This window comes from Clinocottus analis, unplaced genomic scaffold (assembly GCF_023055335.1).
Source record: "Clinocottus analis isolate CAN_PGR_092001 unplaced genomic scaffold, fCliAna1.0.p SCAF_18, whole genome shotgun sequence".
NCBI lineage: Eukaryota > Metazoa > Chordata > Actinopteri > Perciformes > Cottidae > Clinocottus > Clinocottus analis.
Genome location: NW_027175909.1, coordinates 10,875,090 through 10,894,177, shown reverse-complemented (window position 1 = coordinate 10,894,177; position 19,088 = coordinate 10,875,090). Strand labels below are relative to the sequence as shown.

At 38.1% G+C, this 19,088-nt stretch overlaps 4 protein-coding genes across 4 annotated transcripts; all 4 read right to left on the bottom strand.

The window, feature by feature from the left end:
- Nucleotides 1-880: 880 nt before the first annotated feature.
- Nucleotides 881-9,409, bottom strand: si:ch211-161h7.4 (neurofilament heavy polypeptide). The gene is made up of 17 exons (XM_068582257.1): nt 9,100-9,409; nt 8,574-8,617; nt 8,114-8,178; nt 7,876-8,021; nt 7,526-7,583; nt 7,200-7,404; nt 6,999-7,091; nt 6,745-6,828; nt 6,118-6,285; nt 5,266-5,993; nt 4,254-4,769; nt 3,422-4,046; nt 3,212-3,288; nt 2,330-2,470; nt 1,896-2,056; nt 1,672-1,762; nt 881-1,481 (listed from the first exon to the last, which is right to left on the bottom strand). The coding sequence occupies exons 1-17, from the start codon at nt 9,115-9,117 to the stop codon at nt 1,399-1,401; spliced, it is 3,303 nt and encodes a 1,100-aa protein (XP_068438358.1). The 5' UTR covers nt 9,118-9,409; the 3' UTR covers nt 881-1,398.
- Nucleotides 9,410-10,416: 1,007 nt separating this feature from the next.
- On the bottom strand, nt 10,417-12,181 carry LOC137789078 (uncharacterized). Its single transcript, XM_068582331.1, has 7 exons — nt 12,082-12,181; nt 11,805-11,949; nt 11,525-11,638; nt 11,270-11,414; nt 11,026-11,174; nt 10,786-10,925; nt 10,417-10,568 (listed from the first exon to the last, which is right to left on the bottom strand). Exons 1-7 carry the CDS (start codon nt 12,179-12,181, stop codon nt 10,417-10,419), a joined length of 945 nt encoding a protein of 314 aa, XP_068438432.1.
- A 1,830-nt stretch (nt 12,182-14,011) lies between these two features.
- Nucleotides 14,012-15,866, bottom strand: LOC137789077 (uncharacterized). Its single transcript, XM_068582330.1, has 7 exons — nt 15,767-15,866; nt 15,445-15,589; nt 15,228-15,341; nt 14,876-15,020; nt 14,611-14,759; nt 14,376-14,515; nt 14,012-14,163 (listed from the first exon to the last, which is right to left on the bottom strand). Exons 1-7 carry the CDS (start codon nt 15,864-15,866, stop codon nt 14,012-14,014), a joined length of 945 nt encoding a protein of 314 aa, XP_068438431.1.
- Nucleotides 15,867-17,161: 1,295 nt separating this feature from the next.
- nanos2 (nanos homolog 2) lies at nt 17,162-17,979 on the bottom strand. Its single transcript, XM_068582178.1, has one exon. It carries the CDS (start codon nt 17,967-17,969, stop codon nt 17,463-17,465), a length of 507 nt encoding a protein of 168 aa, XP_068438279.1. The 5' UTR covers nt 17,970-17,979; the 3' UTR covers nt 17,162-17,462.
- Nucleotides 17,980-19,088: the final 1,109 nt, after the last annotated feature.

Genomic DNA, 19,088 nt, shown 5'->3' with positions numbered 1-19,088 from the left:
AGAGCAAGAAAGTGCATTTAGCGTTTTGCAGCTTTGTGAAGCAGATTATCTTGAATACATTATTCAGTGGCTGTCTCACCACTTACACTTATACAAGGATGGGATTCATTCAACCTCGAGTTAAGGAAGCAAACCCAAATACACAGAGCATTTCTTTTATTTTTATTTTGCTGATTTTGTTCCATCCGCGACATGCAGGTGAGCAATGGTCAGTCCTGACTGAAATATCTCAACAGCTTCTGGATAATTTGCTATGAAATGGGATTTCTACACATAACGACGTTGCCCTCAGTATGAACTTAATTATGTTGTCCTTCTGTCCTTAGTTACTTTCTTAAGCTAAAACCTTCTGTGACTTCATTAGAATTAAATTAACATTTAGGTCCTTTAAATTAGCATTATAGTCAACAAATTTGAATTACTGAATTATTATTAATTGTGCTTATACTTTTCATATCACAGCCTGTCAAATTTTGGATTTTTTAGTAAATGTTTCATGACATCATGAGCACCAGAAGATCAATATATTACTTCGAAACCCCGGTAAACCATAGATGAACGTCATGTCCAAGATTGAAAAGAAGAGCTGCTGCATGATAAAACTCGTTGGTACACTGTCAGTTATGATTCTGAAAGAGATATAAAGAGTCGATGTCTTCTGAATAATGCAACGTGTGTCTAAACAAACCTGAATTTTTCAAGCATGTTACCCGAGAAGCGGCTACACGTCTTTGACAGCTGGAGTTATGTATTACCTATATACATAAACATGACCCACCTGTAAAATATGTGGTTATAGATTTAACTACAAGATATAAAGTAGTTAAATAACTTCACCAAAAACCCTCCACACACCATTTATATTATCACAAAAATGTGAGAAATAACAATCATACATTTGTTTAGTTTTGATGGACTTCTCAATTTAATGTTTTTTTCCACTGTAGTACTACAATAATGAATTAAAAAAACACACTTTCCACCTTTGCTGTTTATCCGATTGTAAAACAGACATTTCAAACTCTATACACAGTATCCTGGAATATACAGATCTGATTGTTGATTTCTTAAAGTTGTGTTTTTTGCAGTGTTGGTCTTGAACTACAGCTGTATGCTGCCCCTCAGAGGCTGGAAACAACACATTAAAAATTAAAGGAAATGGCAAATACAAACACACAAGCTTATTTACAATTATTTTTTTTCAACACAATTGTATCATTACAAGCACAGATAAGGATCAAATCAGTTTATGAAAGTTGTTTTTCCTATTTACACTTGAAATTTTAAAACAGTTGAGTCAGTCAAATTAAATAGCGGCACACATTCACAGTTCTTTTTCCCATTTTACATATTCATGTTGTGGTCATTTCTCAGGAGCTCGTTATCCAGCTGAAAACTTCAATCTGAACTTTCTGCGAACATCCTGGTGAAGTACAGAACGGCAGGCTGTGCGGTGATGTTTTGGATGTTGTAAGCGTGCCCTGTTTGCATCAATAAAACACAAACAAAACACTTTAATTTCATAGGTATACAACTCAAATCTGCAGAATTACCACCAAAAAGCTTGTAGAAGATACATGGACATGACACTGACATTGCACAGAACAAGCAATTCTTCATAATACAATCAAACACATTCATTCCATCCTAATATTGATATAATATTCTTACCACATTCCACCATAAAGGACTGTCCGGGATTGAAGCAGGATTCCTTGCCGTCGATGGTTACACTCACAGAGCTCGTTAATAAGTTAAAAACCTTTTAAAAACAGAACATTGAAAGATTATTACAGTAATAACACTTTCCAAGATATTTGGTGTACAAGAGGGCAGAGAGGGAGACAATCACATGACCTCAAACAACGTGGGAGAAGAACATAAATCATACTGACTGTTGTGGCGCTGTGATCCACCCACAGAGGCTTCTTCATGTAGGAGCCCAGCAGTATTCTTCCATTACAGAAGGAAGCACAGTTCAGATCCACCAGGAAGCCAATAGCTCTGCCTTGATAGAAGTACCAATCAAATTGGTCTGGAGTGACCTCAGGACCTTCTGCAATGATAGGAAACGGTAACAAAAATATTCAGTGGTAGGTCTGGTCAAGAATTAGTTATATAGACAAACCCTTTGTTGACAAACATTTTGATTACAAATATGTTGTCTAAATTACAACAACAGAAGCAAACACTGATCAGATCATTACGTTTTTGTTCAAAAACAGCATAAAATAATTTCTACTCGTTTCACATGTCTATAAATTCTCGACAAAGAAAACATTAACTTATTGACAACGGCAACTTTTTAGAAGACATTATATGTTCTTACTGTCGGCAGGAACAGACCAGAGACTCCTAAACCACTCTGTCAGGTTGGTTTTATCCTTCAGCTGTAACACCAGCGGTTTGAGAGGAGGAGCACACAGATCGGATACAGAGAGAGCGGCGTGGGAGCTTGGTGGCCTCAGAACTAGAGTAGAGATAAGAGTAAAAGGTAATCCAATTATTAAAAAGGGATGGCCAACAATGAAAAAGGTGAACAATGAAACCACCAGATGAAGCTGTTTAACTGCTGACATGAGCGACACATCTCGGCCTCAAAGACCCAGCAAGTGCATTTGTATTCACCAGAGAGGGTGAAAGGGCTCCATGTAAATATTGCTGTCTGGCTGCCACATTTTGAGCCCAACACAGAACAACTGTCAAATGTGACATTTTCATTTGATTTATTCAAGACTGAGCTCACACTGGCATCTCTCTCCACTGAGTCCTCGAGGATCATTATATTTAGGAGTCTGTTCCCGGTGAGGAGTTTACAACCATGTCTTTTGAGTTGGAGTTAAGCGTAGTCTACATGCATCAAGTTGTTAATATCTCCACAGCCGTATGCAGCCCAGTGTGCACTTGTAGTTTGTGCAGATATTTTGATTTGGATGAAAGGCATTTTTAGTCCTGATCAAGTGCATTTATAGTGTGTTATTGCTTATTATTCATTCCTTATTAACAATAATTGTAGTTTCCCGTCATTAACTTGACCAAATGTGTATTTGCAGCTGGAAACAGAGTCATGTTCCAGAGTTGTATGTATGAATTGGACACTGTAAAAGAAATGTGGTCAAATCATCACATTTTTGGGAAAACAAAAAATTAATGAAGGTTAGACAACTCAGGTTGAATTATAAAGTATATTATTAATGTGTTAAAACCATACTCAAGTTGTCGTCGTCATCCTCCTCATACTCTTTCAGCTCAATCATGGAGGACGGCCCACTTCTGAGGAGCTTTAACCTGCCAAAAGAGTAGATAAATAAAACACACACACATATACACACACACATATACACACACACATATACACACACACATATACACACACACACACACAGAGTTATTCAGATGAACAGGATAGACTTTTCCTTACCGGTTCTCTGACGAACAGTTGTTGTTCTGTGGCATCTCATGGTTGCGAGGGCTGTTCTGTGGGCTCCCGGGTTCAACAGCATCCATACTGAGAATATCTCCATCAGTCCTTTCGCTGAATATTGCACAGACAGTAGCAGGGTCTTCCTCAGCAGGACGAGTGGCGACTTTACGTTTGTTCTTCTGACATGGTTCTCTCCTGGTGACCACAGCCGGGGTCTCTGTGACTGAAGTGAAGATGTCTTTAAACGTGGCCAGGGAGCGTTTCACAGTCTTTGGAGCCGACGTTGGCTTCACTTCCAGGAGACACACAGGAGCTCCCCCTTGTGGTTTTGATGAGACCGCCACGTTGCCATTTTTGAGAGTCCCAAGTTGAGGAGATCCGCTCCGTTTAGACACCATTTTCCTTTCCTTACGAGGTCTGGGCCCCTGCCGCTGTGAGGAGATGCTCTCCACATCCTCACACTCGTCATTAACCTTCCACCAGCTCCCGGTTGGTTTCCTCCTCCGTCTCTTTGATTCTGCTGCAATGAACTGATCCTGAGGCCCTCCGGGAGAGACGGGCGCCAGTGTGGACAGTTTTTTAGTCGAAGCATTATGGTATACTCTTTGAAACACTTTGTCCCCTGTAAAACATTACATCTTAGTAAGTTAGAGTTTATTGGTTAGTCTTTTTATCAACAAAACTTAAATAAAAAAGGGATTATTTGTCCTAAAAACTGATTTAAAGTACATTTTGTTGATAATACTTATGCACTTTTACTTAAGATGATTCTATATGTAGCAGTAGAGTATATCTTAGAAGATCAGACTACTTTCACCGTTGACCTTACCAGAGTTAAAGCTGTGGTCTCTCTGACAGTGGACTAAAGGGCCGGACTGGTCCTGATCCACCTCCTCCTGCTGCAGCTTCTCCTCAAACTGCTCTGCTTCAATACCTTGAAATACTTCATCTGGTCGACCGTCTCCTTTTGGATTTTTGTTCCGTTTAGTTTTCTTTCCTTTAGCTTTATTTGTGTTCGGACTGGATGACGGTGCAGGCGGTGTCTGGTTTCTTTTCTTTGAAGCTCTCTCCTTCTTGGTCTTTACAGGTGACTGTACTGCTACGCTGGGCTCTGGTTTGGGCTGCTTTGACTTTTTGAGTGTGCGCTGGTTGTCTGTAAACTTTGTTTCCTCTGAATCCTCATTGTCCAACCACCACTGTCCAGGCGACTTCCTTTTCCTTTTCCCAAGAATCTGACCATCTTCAGATGAAGTCCCTTCAGACACAACTGGTATTTTGTTGCGTTTCTGCTTTTTGTCTGCCACATCTTTTTTTGTTTGTGGTTCAGAATTCATGATTTCTTCATCTGTGAGGGGGAGAAAAAAAAAGTATATATAACAAATGCTTTACAGATGTTCATATGGATGCTTAAAATAACTTTTTAATACTTCTTTTAAATAATATTTTCAAACATTTCTCATTGCATCTCTAATCATTTCAATTTCAATTCATTTTTAAAATAGGTTTCTACTATTCATAGATAAAATGTGCTTATTGTTGTTGTTGTTTGCACTTTGTAAATAAAAACAATGTTAAGCAAACTATCTAATCCATAAGACTATAGTTTGACATTCACAAAACGACTAATTACATTACTACCTAAATATAAGTGGGGGTCGAGACTGGACATCTTTTAGTTTCCAGTCTTTACTTCTTTTTTAAACAAATATTTATTTTATCAGTTAACACTTGTGAGAGCCAGATAAACATGAAGAAACATTTACATTAACTTTTGATAATAACTCACAGAAAGATTAAATGTCAACATAAAGAAAAACATCTTTACAGTAGGGTGTCCTTACCTGGAAGAGAACCCAGGTCTTCAGCATCTGCATGCATCTCACTGCTCTGGCTTTGTCCTTTCTCAGCCTTATCCTTCATCGTCTGCTTTACAACATCAGATCCTTGCATCACTTTTCTGCCCCCCTTTAATGACTTGGCCCTGCCAGCCTTTGCATTTTTATTTCCATCTTTTAAAGATGTCGGCCTCTTCATGTCAGAAGGCTGCTCGGCTTTTTTCTCTGTTTTCTGACTTGTTTTTTCTTTGTACGTTTCTCCGCTGGCTCCATCTTTCGGTTGCTCTTCTTCCTTGTCACTTTCTTTAGATGTTACCTTCCTTAGTCGTTTCCTTTTGTTTGGTTTCTCTGCTACCATTAAATCGCCTGCAGGAAGATCCTCAGGAGTGAACAATTCATCCACATCATTTCCAGGCTCAGCCTCCTTAATTTTCTTCTCTCCCCCTTTCTTCTTCTTGGTTTTCTGAGGCAAAGTCTGACTTCCCAGTTTGTTCTTTGACTGTTCAGATTCCTGCATTTTTTGTGCAGTCTCTAATGGGCTATCCGTCTGGCCCTTATCTGTTGAGCTGTCTTTGTCAGTGCTGGAGGTTCTGCCCTGTCTCTGTTTTTTACTGGTGGCAGTTTTACTTGGGATCGAAAACCACAGAAGGTTATCATCCTCCAGAATGAGGAAATCATCCTCTGGCTCAGCAGGAAGAGTGGATACTTTCACTGGTGTCAGAGACTTCCTGGAACTAAGAAAATTTATTATTTTGAATCAGTTTTTATGTTTACACAGAAGAGACATTACTTTGTACTTTGTGTATTTTGGTGGTTTCTATTTTCAAAAGCAAATATGTAGGTGTTATCTCAACTCACCATGTAGGTTTGGGCTGACCAGCATCTCTAAGCTTCTTGAGAAAAGAAGTCATGTCTTTTCCCACACTGGTTGACTCGACCAGAGGCTGGCTGTGGACATTTTCAGATAGTTTTGCAAGTTTAGGCTCCTGTCTCGCTGCTGACACAAGTGGATCCGCGTTTTCTTCCCTGGAAATAAAAAATAAAAAACAGAAACAACTGAATGATTCAGTTAAATAAAAATAATTCACAATTTGCTCTACTGCTACATTACATTGTATTTGCCGTGATACACTTTTATGATCAACTACTTGGGCTGCAATTGCACGTGTGTATATTTTACATTTTTATATGACTTGATTAATTACTTTTTTGTTAGATCAAATTACAGCTATTAATATCGATGTTTTTTTCTTGTTTAGTTATATTGTACATTTTATATTATTATAGCTATAATAAAAAAAAGAATAAAGTGTATTGTACACATTTAAAATATTTCGCCACAATATCTTTGTAACAACTCTTTCAGCAAGCACGTGGTACACACATTCTAAATTTTGATACAAGGTAATAAATGCTGATATCCAGATTGGCTTCCAATATCCACTATTGTTAGGTCACAAGGTCTAAAGTGGAAGCACAACTGACCTTCGTTTTTTGTTTTCGCCCTGTAAATTCGGTGTTTGGGGTTTCTTTGGTATTTGTTTTTCTTTCAATGGATGACTCTCTTTGCTGCAGGAAAAATAAAGACATCACAAAAAGGCAAACCAAATAATGCCCACAGACAAACAATTAAAGATCAATTATCAAAACATAAAATGGACCCTTTATACTGCAATGGTCAATTGTATATTGCAATCCATCAAGAAAGTACCATAGTGATAAATTAAAACGGCTCTTACCATGATTCCTCCACCTTGTTTTGGTGACTGGATATCTTGGGTTTGATGAAAACAACCTTGCTTGGAGGAGACTCCAACTCAGAGTCATCATTTCTAGAGGAAAGAACAATTATTTAAAGAAATGTTCAGTGTTGTCACTAGAATCCTACACTTTGTACAAACCACTTATTTTCTAGCCAAAATACATTATCAATGGCTTACTCCTCTGTGCCGTGCTCATTGCACTGGGGTTCCTGGATGAGCAGAAGCTCTGCCTTTGCCTCTTCTTTTCCTTCATCTTCATCAGCAAAGAGAATTGGGAATACAACTTGGTCTTTCGCATTGTCCAGCTCTTCAACAACCGCATTAACTTCAATAGGGCTGGATGTCTTCACAGGCATATGTGCTTTAAATGGGATGTCCAAATCTGCAACAGAAAAAGTATCCTCCTTTGACAAGATGAACATTTCTACAAGAAAAGGGATTAAGTGTCTGAACATTTGATACTTGTGAATTTGGAAAACCAAATACAGGTTTAATTCTCTTACCAATGTCTAGTTTAGGACTGGATGACGTTACAGGATGCAGGGCATCTACTTTACGACCCTAAAGAGGTATAAAACACATATTTAAAGTATCAACACACAGGGGGATCAAATATTGTCCAATTCAAGAAAAGTATACAAAGCCCACAAACAGATATACAATCAGCTGCAGGGTCTAAACAAGCAGATAATCAGAGAGTGGATAAGCTCTGTTTTACTAACCAAGCATTGCGTAAAAAGAAAGAGCTATAACTACTGGCTCATCAGCCCTTTCCTGAGTGACGACATAACAGCATTAAACAGCTGCTTATCAGTGACAGAACAGTCACTGTAGATTGTTAATTGTTCATTACCATTTGGCATCTTAGAAATTTTTCTATTCGGGGTCCTTCCTGTGGGACTGGTGAGGCCACTCGCTCACACTGGTTTTGCTCTACATCAAAGGTCTGGAGCAGAGTATGTGGAGGTAACAGGTCATCATTAACATGCGAGGGTGGATCTGAAAAGAACAGTTAAGTAAAGGTTGACATTATGAAAATGCAAAACGACCTGCACAATATTAAAGCAAAAATAACTACACACTCAACTCACCCAAGTCATCAAACATCTTATCAATTTCTTCCAATGTCAGTGGTTCAGTCCATTTTTTGCATGAACTGAAAACACGAAGTTCAGGTTAATATGATAGCTTGAAGATCAAAAGTCCCATAGAACTGCTAAATTACTCAATACCATTCAATCAACAATACACAACATATTCAAGACCCAAAAAAAAGGCAAGTGTAAGAAAAAAAGACATACAAAACATGAAAATATACATTATTTGTAACAAATAGTGATGATTACTGAGATAGCACCCAAGAAAAAAGTAATGAATGTTAAAATACTCATACTACTTAAAAATATAATCTCCAATGTATGATTACTCCATCAAAGATGAATACAATGAAATGCAACCAATGCATTAATACCAAGTTTCAGCTCTGTTGATTTAATGTAGGCTTCAATAAAAAGCTCAGTCACCGATCACATGAATACTTTTCCAACGTACCTTTCCTTGTTTGTGAGATAGCAGAGTTTCCTCTTTGGTCTCTTCTGTAAACAGAGAAGGTAGAGAGGAGGTTACTAGCAACTACTGTAATTGAGTTACTTTAAAATTAGAGGGGAAACATGTTACCAGCAAACACCATACCTTAATTACTAAACTCGGTTTGTTATCTATACCAAGTTAAAATTACAGCAGCATAATGAATCAGTCATGTTCTTATAACTGAGCTACAATGGATGGACAAAATAATAGAAACACTTCCGTATGACGCGAGACTATTTAACAGCTTCACAAACTTGTCTTCAAAATGACTGAAGTTGAAACCCGTTTAAACAGAACATCAACTTTAACTATATGCTTATTGAATCAACTAACTATGCTACATTTCATGGCTGTTGCGTTGAGTTTAACCAACGTTAGCTAACGGTTACTATAACAATGTGTATACCAAGTGTAACGTTAAATCCTCTTCCTTCCTTGGTCGCCATTTAAGTTGCATGCTTGTTCCTCAATAGCGCAATGAACTTACCAAGGTGGGGTACTCCATGTATGTTAACTAACGCTCGCTCGGTCTATCTTTTAACGGCAATATTACACCAACCTAACGTTAGCTGTTATGCTAACGGTTAACATAGCTAGACATCAATTTGTTGTCAATACTCAGTTAGCTTTAGCTCCCCGGGATGCATTTGTTTGAATCCACTGTCTCAAAATCAAGTTACGACCGAGAAGAGATCAGCATGCAAACGCTGTCGAGTCCTCTACGTCCCCTATTTGATAACTAGCGTTAGCGTTAGCAAAACAATAGTGCTGTTGACAATTTGTAATAAACCCGCGCACTGTGAAAGGAGTGGAGCCTTTGCCCTGAGTCAGACCTTACAGGCACAACACTTTGCTATTTATGTAGTTCGCTGTTATGCTAATCCATAGTCTGTGCTTGTGAACTATACAATTGCCTTGAGAGTCGTAAAAGTATCAAATAAGCTTAAATTTTTGGCAGTGACTAGAGTGTGTTGCTTGATACTGACTGCCTTAAAGACCATGCTCGGGGTAGAAAATACAAATAGTAACAATGTCTTTCTTCTTCTACATTTTATTTTCCGGCAGACTGAACCGACAGCTGGTGTTTCACGTTGCTGACCCCAACAGGTTAGTCATTGTTAAATCTAACCAAGATTGAGTTCATGTCATGTCAACCGCTACTCTCTTGAGGAGATGTCCAACAATGATAGGGGGGGGGGGGGGGGGGGAATGTATAACTCTGTAGGTTATATTTTGAAAATTATTTTAACACTAAAGATGTTCAAGAATAACGGTATATTCTACGATATTTGATCATGTCTATGATATTAAGCTGTTCCTACCTACTGGGACTGTGATTTTCTTGTATATCTTCCACATTATGTTAAAAGAGCACACACTGCTGAAATATTAAAACTGTCGATATTACACATAGTGAATTAGAGAACTATAATCAACATTGGCATACAAATTGGTATAAATAGGCAATGGAAAATGATTTGTAAGTTAGAAAACACCGTCTGTACGATGGATGATTACCACGACGATTATAACACTACACTTTTTGTGTAGTGTCATAATAGTCTTCTTATCAGAGTCTAATGTGTCGTGTTAGCCATCAATATGTTAGAAAAGAGCCATAAAAAGTTCAAAGATCAGTCACACAAAGTTGAAACGTGTATATTATAGCACACTGTAATCATAATTTTACATTTATTAAAATTGTCAAAATAAAACATTTGTTTTCAAGATGATCAACAACGTACTGTAATTGCACACTTTGGCACAACTCCTTTCTATCATACATGAAATAAAGTGGAAATGGTTAGCGAAATATCTTTTTCTGCTTTGCAGCTATCTCTGTTGGTTCCATGGCTTCGGGACTGAGGTCTGTGTAGAGCGGCTGTCTGATGTGTCTCCAAACCACCAAAACAATCCGAATGACAAACAGCACAAGGGCTAAAGTCAGCAGGACAGCTAAAAGAAGACAATCTAGTTAGTAACTTGTTCACAGATGGTTGTGGTCAGATGCATTTTTGTACAGGAGTTAGCGTAAATGAATCTTACACTGGAGGTTAAAAGTTGTACCACTGTTTCAACATGTGTAAATTGACCTTACTGTGGAATAATGATTGTAGAGATTATCTTACATCTGTTCCATATAATTAATATGGAGTTCATTCCAGTGTCTTACCAATGAAGATGCCGTTACGGCTAGGCGATTTAGCGTCATAGTTCTTGTCCAGGTTTCCGCCCAGCGCCCAGATCACAACCGGGTAGATGATGAGGATGTACCGCACATGTTTGTCAAGGACAAAGTTTTCCAAAACAAACCTGTGAAACATGCAGCACAAACACCTTTGCTTCAGAATGTCACTGCTTGATTTTGCACAGCAATTCTTTAATAATTATTTTTCAAGTAAAGAGCAATCACCACACAAGCAGCACGAGAGTCAAAAGAGAGTATGAGATGGTTGCAGCATCCTCTGGAGACATCTTTACATTATAAGTCAGTACAATGCTCAGGTTGATTAGTGTAGCAATGGTTGTCCAAGTTGTGTATATCATCACACCATTCTGAACCTGCAAATAAAGTATTATAGAGTTTTTTTTACCACACTTAAACCACACAATTGTAACTACACAAGATGCAAATGCTGCATAGTTGTCATACTAACCAACACACGGATGAGCCAGAGGTCTGCGTTGTGGTATTTCTTCAACCAGGGTCCATAAACATGAAGTCCATGGCAGGTGAAGCATACCATGGAATAGTTTGTGCAGACGACCACGAAGAGAAAAACTAGTGCAGCGATCATTATTCTGAAATAAAACAGCAGAAGAACACATTGAATTAGGAAATTAAATATGACAGTTTAATTAGATCACTTAATTTACAAACAATGATCTAATGAGCCATTGGAGACTCTTACCCTTGGTCCCAAACAAGCAGCCAGCCAATATTGAAACCCAGATTGAGGCACCAGCTGATGAAGAATCCATAAGGCAACACTGCAGGACTGCAGTAAACATAACCGTAACCATTCCTACAAGAAAGATGAACCACAGTTGATGTTTCGGTCTGTAAATTCGTGAAAATGTCCATAGAACAGAAAGCATTTTTTTTCTGATAATTTGTCTCATATTAAAAAAACAAAAGTGATTACAAAGATACAGGGTATTTGCAAGAGGATAAAAAAAGTTGGACCCAACTTTCTGCAAAGTCCTGCAACGATGTAGATAACCATTGCTATCAGCCAAACATATATAACACTCCAGATGTTAAAAGTCCATCCTGAAGGTGTGATCTCTGTGTCAAACACTGCAGACACATTGGCTGTGGTGGTATCATAAGGACCTACAGGGAATAGAGCAAATAACGAGGAATGTAATATGTTAAACTAATATTTGTGATTTCTCAAAACCTTTACAAGGCCCATTCACAATCTTAAAGTTAAACTAAAAACATGTAAACAAAGCTTTGACTTACCAAGTCCAACTACAGACAGCCCATTGAACACCAAACTTATTGCAAAGCCAATAACAGACACTATTATCGCCGCAAGACGTCCAGGATCATGTTTTCCCATTGTGTTCTACTGTGATAACTGAAATTATTACAAAATAGAAACAAATGAAGAATGAAAGACTGACAATAGACGTACAGAAAAGGTTACTTTCACAGATTTAATCTTTGGTACATTTAGTACATTGTAGTGTTTTATACTGAATGAGCATTTAACTTAAAGAAATGTGTCTTTGAAGAAGATGAATCCTCATACATGATAACCTGCATTAGAACCTGACCTCTGACCTTGACGAGTGATAATAATGTATAATCTTATGGAGAGGCCATTTCAACAATTACATCAAGTTGTATTATTCTCATACATCACCAGTATTTAAAAGATTGAAACCATTAATACATTTTTTTTAAGTTTGTCAAGAAAATAGTTAATTAAAAAAAAAGGAATTTTCACAACTGTAATAGACTAAAATCAAGTTTAAAACAAATTGTGTAACTTCAGAAAGGTCGCGTGTCACTGCTACACACCGACATTCCTCCAGTATAATAAAACGTTGGCAGTCCACATGATAAAGACTCAATAACATCAAACGAGACATACCCTTCTTTCTTTGTGTGCTCAGTCATCAGTGTGGAGAACCAGAGTAACTGTGCAAAGTGTGAAGAAGGGGACGGGGACTACCTCTTTTATGGAAAAGCTAGTTGTGTAAGATCGAGGTTTACAACCATCACGTGCGTCTGTTATCTTACATACGTTTCTGCCACATGCAGTGAGTAATAAAAGACTAACAAACTGTTTTGCCTCATTGGATTGATAATTATGAAATTCAGTCATATTCATGTATATGGCTGACCTCAGAATGAATGCCAATGTATATACTTTGTGTACACCATTTTTGAATTGTAAATAAAACATTTTCTAAACATATTTGTCATATTTGAAAAGGCATACCAAAATTAGTCACCCAAGAAATGATAAATGAAAACTATGCTGGGATATGAAAGTCTACAGATCTAGCTTTGTTGTCAGATGAGTACATATCTGGAAGAGATTAAAGTTAGTCAACGAGCAGTAGTAAAGGATGGATCACATACTTAACAATTTAGTACATAGTGAATTAGGATAGTCAGACTAAAACCTGAACGACTCCTGAAATACCTCCAGAAGGCCAATAAGGTGTTCTTGTTTTCTTTATGTTATTGTAAATATTCTATTTCATTGTTATTGTCAAATGTTATGCACCTCCCGCCAAGACAAATTCCTTATATATGTAGACATACATGCAATAAATGGTTCTGATGCAGTGACATTTATTTTGTTTTCATTCCTCAAAGTCTGTGTTTTGCTATATTATTATAATATGTTTCCTGCGCACTTCCTATATTGGAAGTTCCGTATGAAAAAAGTTCTTCCTATTATGTTTCAGTCTGATCCACAGTTGCAGTATTTGATGGCTCTTATATACCACACATTGTTCCACAAAAGCATAAAATCTGAGAAAAACAACATTTATTTTTATGAAGTATACAAAATAGAAGTCAAAACGCATTTATAAAAACAAACAGTGGCCTTCATTTTTTTTCACATTTGTATGAAGAATACAGGCAAAATGATTGTATCATCTTATTACAATTAAGAGTGCAGTTGCAGTAAACAATGTATTCAAAAATACATCAGACAACATAAATTAGACCTCAGCATCGTATCATTTCATTTACTTATTTTAGTAAAGCTTATTTCAAGAAGCTACAGTACATCATGTGTCAGGAGTGTCTCCCAGGCAAAACCGTCATAAATTACAATATATAGAAAGCATTTAGAAATACGTCTCATCCCAAAACAATACTATATGGATACAACAAGGTTGATCATGAATGTATCCATAAAACATTTTTACTGAAATATCTTTTTCTGCCTCTCAGCGATCTCCATCGGAGACATGCTCTCTGGGCTGAGATCTTCGTAAAATGGATTTTTGATGTGCCTCCACGTGACCAAAGCCACCCGTGCAGCACACAAGATACAGGCTAAAGCCAAGAGAACAGCTATAGGGAAAAGAAAGTTTAAGAGAGAAGCATTAGTGTGCATACTGTCTGTAGTAGTCTCCTGTAGTTGGGTTTGATTCCTTTATGTAAAAAAAAAAAATCAAGATCAATAACAGGTTATGCAGCATTTGTGGAATAGTGAATGCATGAATACATAAAGCATCCATGGGATGTAATTAACGTTGATGAAGAATGTTTCAAAAGTTACTCACTAATGAAGATGTTATTGCGACTAGGATCCGCAGCGTTGTTGTTTCCCGTGAACACCCCGGTCAAAGCCCAGATCACAAAGGGGTAAATGGACAGGATGTACCTCACATATTTGTCAAGGACAAAGTTTTCTAGGAAAAACCTGCGAGAAACACGACACATTTGTCCATTTATGGATTTTTAAAACTTTTACGAACTTATGAAAAAATAATGCTTAGTTTTCTACTACGCACGTACCACACACCCAACAATATAGTCAAAACCGAAAGTGACACGGTGGCAGCGTCCGCCGGGGACATATTTGCATCAAGATCTAGCACGATGGTCAGGTTGATGAGGGATGCAATGGTTGTCCAGGTTGCATAGATGGCAATACCATTCTGAACCTGTAATGCGGCCGACAAAAAAGCCTTAGAGACGTGTGCAGAGTTGACACAGTAGATGTTGCTGCAGGCAAACAGGTAAACACAAGCTTGCCATTGAGCCGCCCCACAGGACTAACCAACACACGGTGAAGCCACAGGTCTACTTTGTGGTACTTGTTGAGCCAGTCTCCATAGATGTAGAGACTGTGGCAGGAGAAGAATATCAGGCCGTAGTTACTCAAGGCGATTAGGATGAGGAAAGCCAGTGCGGCAGGCATCAACCTTTAGGGATAAAAAAAAGTTGGAAGAATAATCAATGTATTCTATTGAAGTGATTATGCCTCAATTGTTTATCGAGGTTTGTGCTTCAAATACATTTAAAGCCATTTATTTGCATGTACCAACTTTCTAAAGATGGTTTCTCAAGGTTATGAAATATATTACGGATAAATTTCAATTAAGGTAAATAAAGAAAATGACCCAACTCACTTTCTGTCCCATAGGAACAACCATGAAGTATTGAGGGTCAGATTCAAGCACCAAACCACAAAAAATGTTTGTGGCAAGATAGACGGGCTGCAGTATACGTAACCGTATGCATTCCTAAGGAAAGAAAATTATAGGGAGGGGAATGTTTGTGTCAGCATACCATACGTAGGACACAAAGACAACTGGGGAAATAAACCCTGTTTAAGGGGTTTCTTACTTTCTAAAGAAGCCGGAGAGGAGGTACACCAACACTAAAGCCAGAAAGATGTAAATGATCGACCAGATTGTAAAAGTCCACCCTGCTGGTGTGATCTGAGTTCCAAACTCAGCTGAAATGTTACTTGTTGTCGACAAAAATGGATCTGTGGGACACAAAATCACGAAAGATACCGATTCAATTAAAATAGACACAAAACTATTATAAAAGTTATTTTGACACAAAAAGATCAAAGGATGTTACCTCATTCCTTCAGTTTTATATTAAATAACTAAATATCAAATCCCAAAATAATGTATATACTTAGAGCATTAACACTTACATGTTCCTGTCCCTGACAGACCAGTAAACACCATTGTGACGATGAAGAAGACCAATGCCAGCACGATGGGAATCACCAGGCTTATGTCGTGTTTTGCCATTGTGGGAGAGTTATCTAAAAACACCAGTAAAACCCAACAGGAAGTGAAAGATAACACGTTTGTCTAGCAGCTTTGAACAACGTGTTGAACATTCATTTTTAAATCTGTTAAATGATGAAGGTTTTGTCTTACCGTTTCTTCTGCCTTTCTGAATGACAGCGAGAGAAACATGAAGACTGCCGCCGAGGAGTGGCTTTTGTTTGCGTCAAAAAAAAAACAGCTTGTGTAACAGCCGGCTTTTATGACACGTCTGCACGTGTACCTGTTTGAACCTTATATAGTCAGTGTTAGTAGACGCTCTCCTTGTGTCCTTGGTTTTCAAACAATGAAACAAAGAGACGATTACAAAATCTGGCCTATTTAATTATCATCTGCTTTATAACTGAATTATAAACATTTATAAAAGCTGGACTTTGTGCCATTATTCATGTTTGATAACAGGTCTGTTACCAAACAGGAATTATCCAATCAAATCTGTTTCTGGCCCAGCAGGTGTCATCTATGAAGTATGGAAGGGTAGGATTTAGCTACTCAAGTTTACCTCTTGAAATATGGGGAAGTACTAATTATCCTTAAGTGTTCTATTTGAGTTCAAATTTGAGGTACTTTACTTGAGTGTTTCCCAGTCTCAGAGGGAAATAATGTATGTTTTATTTGTTTACTTAGTTGCTTCACACATTTTGCATACAAAAGCACATGACCTCCTTCAGTAGAATATACTACATTGTAATTGTTAAACTAAACCAACAGTAAATGAAGAAAGATATAATAACCTAGTCCTCACTTAGCCACAACATTTAAATTAATCTTAAAGTATCAGCTATAGTCATAAAAGGATATAATATCTACTGTATTATTTAACACTCTTTTTGTTCAAACTGTTTAGTAACAGCAATTTTCACCTGGTTTAAAGCAGCAGGTACAGCCAGAGTTTATTCTTTTATGATTAGGAATTAATGGGTTATGAATTACTGACTTGATTTTTGCGATAAGAAAAGTTATCTAACTGTACCGATTATACCTAAATTCCTTAAATGTACTTCAGTCATTATATTTTGTCAATTAATGCTAGATTATTTGCACATTTAGATTTGAAAACATAAAGTTTCTTTGTCATCCATAAATTTCAACAATCTGTCAAGCCAAAGAACCAGTCGAGTGTTGAAGCTCAAAGCAAACACTTTCACAACAACAAGAGTGCATCTTTTCCCATTTTTTATTCTTGATAACTTGTACAAAAAAAGATTTGTTTTGTTTTGCAGTTTCCAAAATGTCTTCTCGACACTTGAGTTTCTGAATGTTTGATTTTAAAAACGTTTGGAAAAATTACGTTGGGAAAACTATTTATATATTGATATGTGTATATGCTCTCCGTAGCAGAGCAGACGGTCTTGCAGCAGAATGACAGTAATGCACATCAATGCAAACACAACAACAACAACAACAACAACAACAACAACAACGTCAAACATAAAACATTTCACTTCAAACTTGGGAAGCCACACGAGTCTATGCAAACATGAACACATGGCCAAAACATGTTTTGCTAATTATTTACAGTATTTCCAGTTTCATCAGCATGTCGGTCACCAGCTCCTAGAACCACGGCAGCGTCATCGGAGCCTCTTCCCGCCGCGCCTGCGCACAGTACCGGCGTGTGTGAGCGTGGTCCCCGGTGGCGTCACAGATGGGACAGGTGTAGTTCCAGAGCACAGGGCAGGTGACTTTTCCGTCGTCTGACTTCAGGTTGTGTGACCGGTACACCCGTGCAGACTCACCGTTCTGCTTACAGAAGCGACAGTACCCCGAGGAGGTCCCGCTGCAGCTGCTGTCTGAGAGGCCGGACAAGCTGCTGACGGAACTAGTCTCGATGGAGTTTTTGCAGCTCCCCCGCCGAGAGGTTTGGACGTGGCTCCAAGCTGCTGCTGCTGCTGCTGCTTCTTTCTTTGGGTCCTCCTCGGTGTCTCCGGAGGCTCCCTTGCGATCGTCGCTCAGCCTCTCCAGCAGTGTGGCCAGGTTCATGTAGTCGTGCCACATGTCGAAGCAGTCCTCGGCAGGGAGGAGCGAGCTCTGAGCCACAACTTGTCTTTGCGTTGTTGTCATTTTGGATGGATAGGTTCGCTGAGTTTGTGCGTTTGTTGGAGAGTCTCATATTTGTAGACGTGAGGGGCTTTAAAGTGCAACAATGTTTGGAATCAGAAGTCTGTTGACAGATTGTTGACAGGTGTCTGGAGGAAGAAAAAAAAAAGCAATTGCGAGGGGCTTCTTTCATCTAAGAAACCTGTATTATTGATGGATAATGTTCGTATCAACTGTAAGTCTCTTAAATTGTAACATAGGACGTACAACACAATAAAATGAAGGCAATTAACAAGACAAATGTAGTATATTGATAGAAATTGTGGTTTTATTGTGTGTGTGTGTGTGTGTGTGTGTGTGTGTGTGTGTGTGTGTGTGTGTGTGTGTGTGTGTGTGTGTGTGTGTGTGTGTGTGGTGGGGGGGGGAGGTTGGGGTTGTGATGGCTTTCACATTTTTCAGATAGTGCACCTGTTGTATTGAAGTGCTAAAAGGTCAGACAAAGTTAATGCATGATTTGCCTTTGATTGTCAGCAATAGTCACCTGCAAAAAATATGATCTTGTCCTTTGAACACACACACGTACACACGCACGCACGCACGCACACACACACACACACACACACACACACACACACACACACACACACACACACACACACACGTCGTCGAGTATTCAGATATCAATACCAATAATAATAATAATAATAATAATAATAATAATAATAAAGAACATGATGAAAATGTTAAATACAAGAAAGTAACTGTAGCGTTTATGTCTGGACATTGGAAATTAGTTACCTGCCATTTATCTGATAATGTTCTGTTCCTCTATTACGTTTGTGTTTTTGTTTTGCTCTTTTATCATCTTCCAACCTATGTGCCTTTAGCGGACAAATGTTTGCTACAACTGAAGAAGATGATATGTGATTATCATTAATAATATTGTTACATTTTTCTGCCTATACCCCCCCCCCCCCCCCCCCCCCACACACACACACACACACACCCTCGTTTTACCTATGTGCCTAAAATATTATGTATCTATAATGTGTCCGATGTGAATATGTTTGTATATTATTTTTCAAGATTAGCCTGCAATGTTGATAATGGAAAAAGGTAGGTTTGTACAACGATAATACTGAT

Bases quoted from the DNA above. Each gene is read 5' to 3' on its own strand.
- si:ch211-161h7.4 (XM_068582257.1), bottom strand. The intron at 4,047-4,253 runs GTAAGGTCAACG...AATGTTTTACAG, and splicing joins AGACCACAGCTTTAACTCTG to GGGACAAAGTGTTTCAAAGA. The intron at 1,482-1,671 runs GTAAGAATATTA...TGATGCAAACAG, and splicing joins GTCCTTTATGGTGGAATGTG to GGCACGCTTACAACATCCAA.
- LOC137789077 (XM_068582330.1), bottom strand. From the start codon at position 15,866: ATGGCAAAACACGACATAAGCCTGGTGATTCCCATCGTGCTGGCATTG. The intron at 15,590-15,766 runs GTAAGTGTTAAT...TGTGTCCCACAG, and splicing joins TCTGTCAGGGACAGGAACAT to ATCCATTTTTGTCGACAACA. The intron at 14,760-14,875 runs GTTAGTCCTGTG...GCCGCATTACAG, and splicing joins TGTGGCTTCACCGTGTGTTG to GTTCAGAATGGTATTGCCAT.
- nanos2 (XM_068582178.1), bottom strand. From the start codon at position 17,969: ATGACAACAACGCAAAGACAAGTTGTGGCTCAGAGCTCGCTCCTCCCT.
- LOC137789078 (XM_068582331.1), bottom strand. From the start codon at position 12,181: ATGGGAAAACATGATCCTGGACGTCTTGCGGCGATAATAGTGTCTGTT. The intron at 11,950-12,081 runs GTAAGTCAAAGC...TATTCCCTGTAG, and splicing joins GCTGTCTGTAGTTGGACTTG to GTCCTTATGATACCACCACA. The intron at 11,415-11,524 runs GTAAGAGTCTCC...GTTTTATTTCAG, and splicing joins CTGCTTGTTTGGGACCAAGG to AATAATGATCGCTGCACTAG.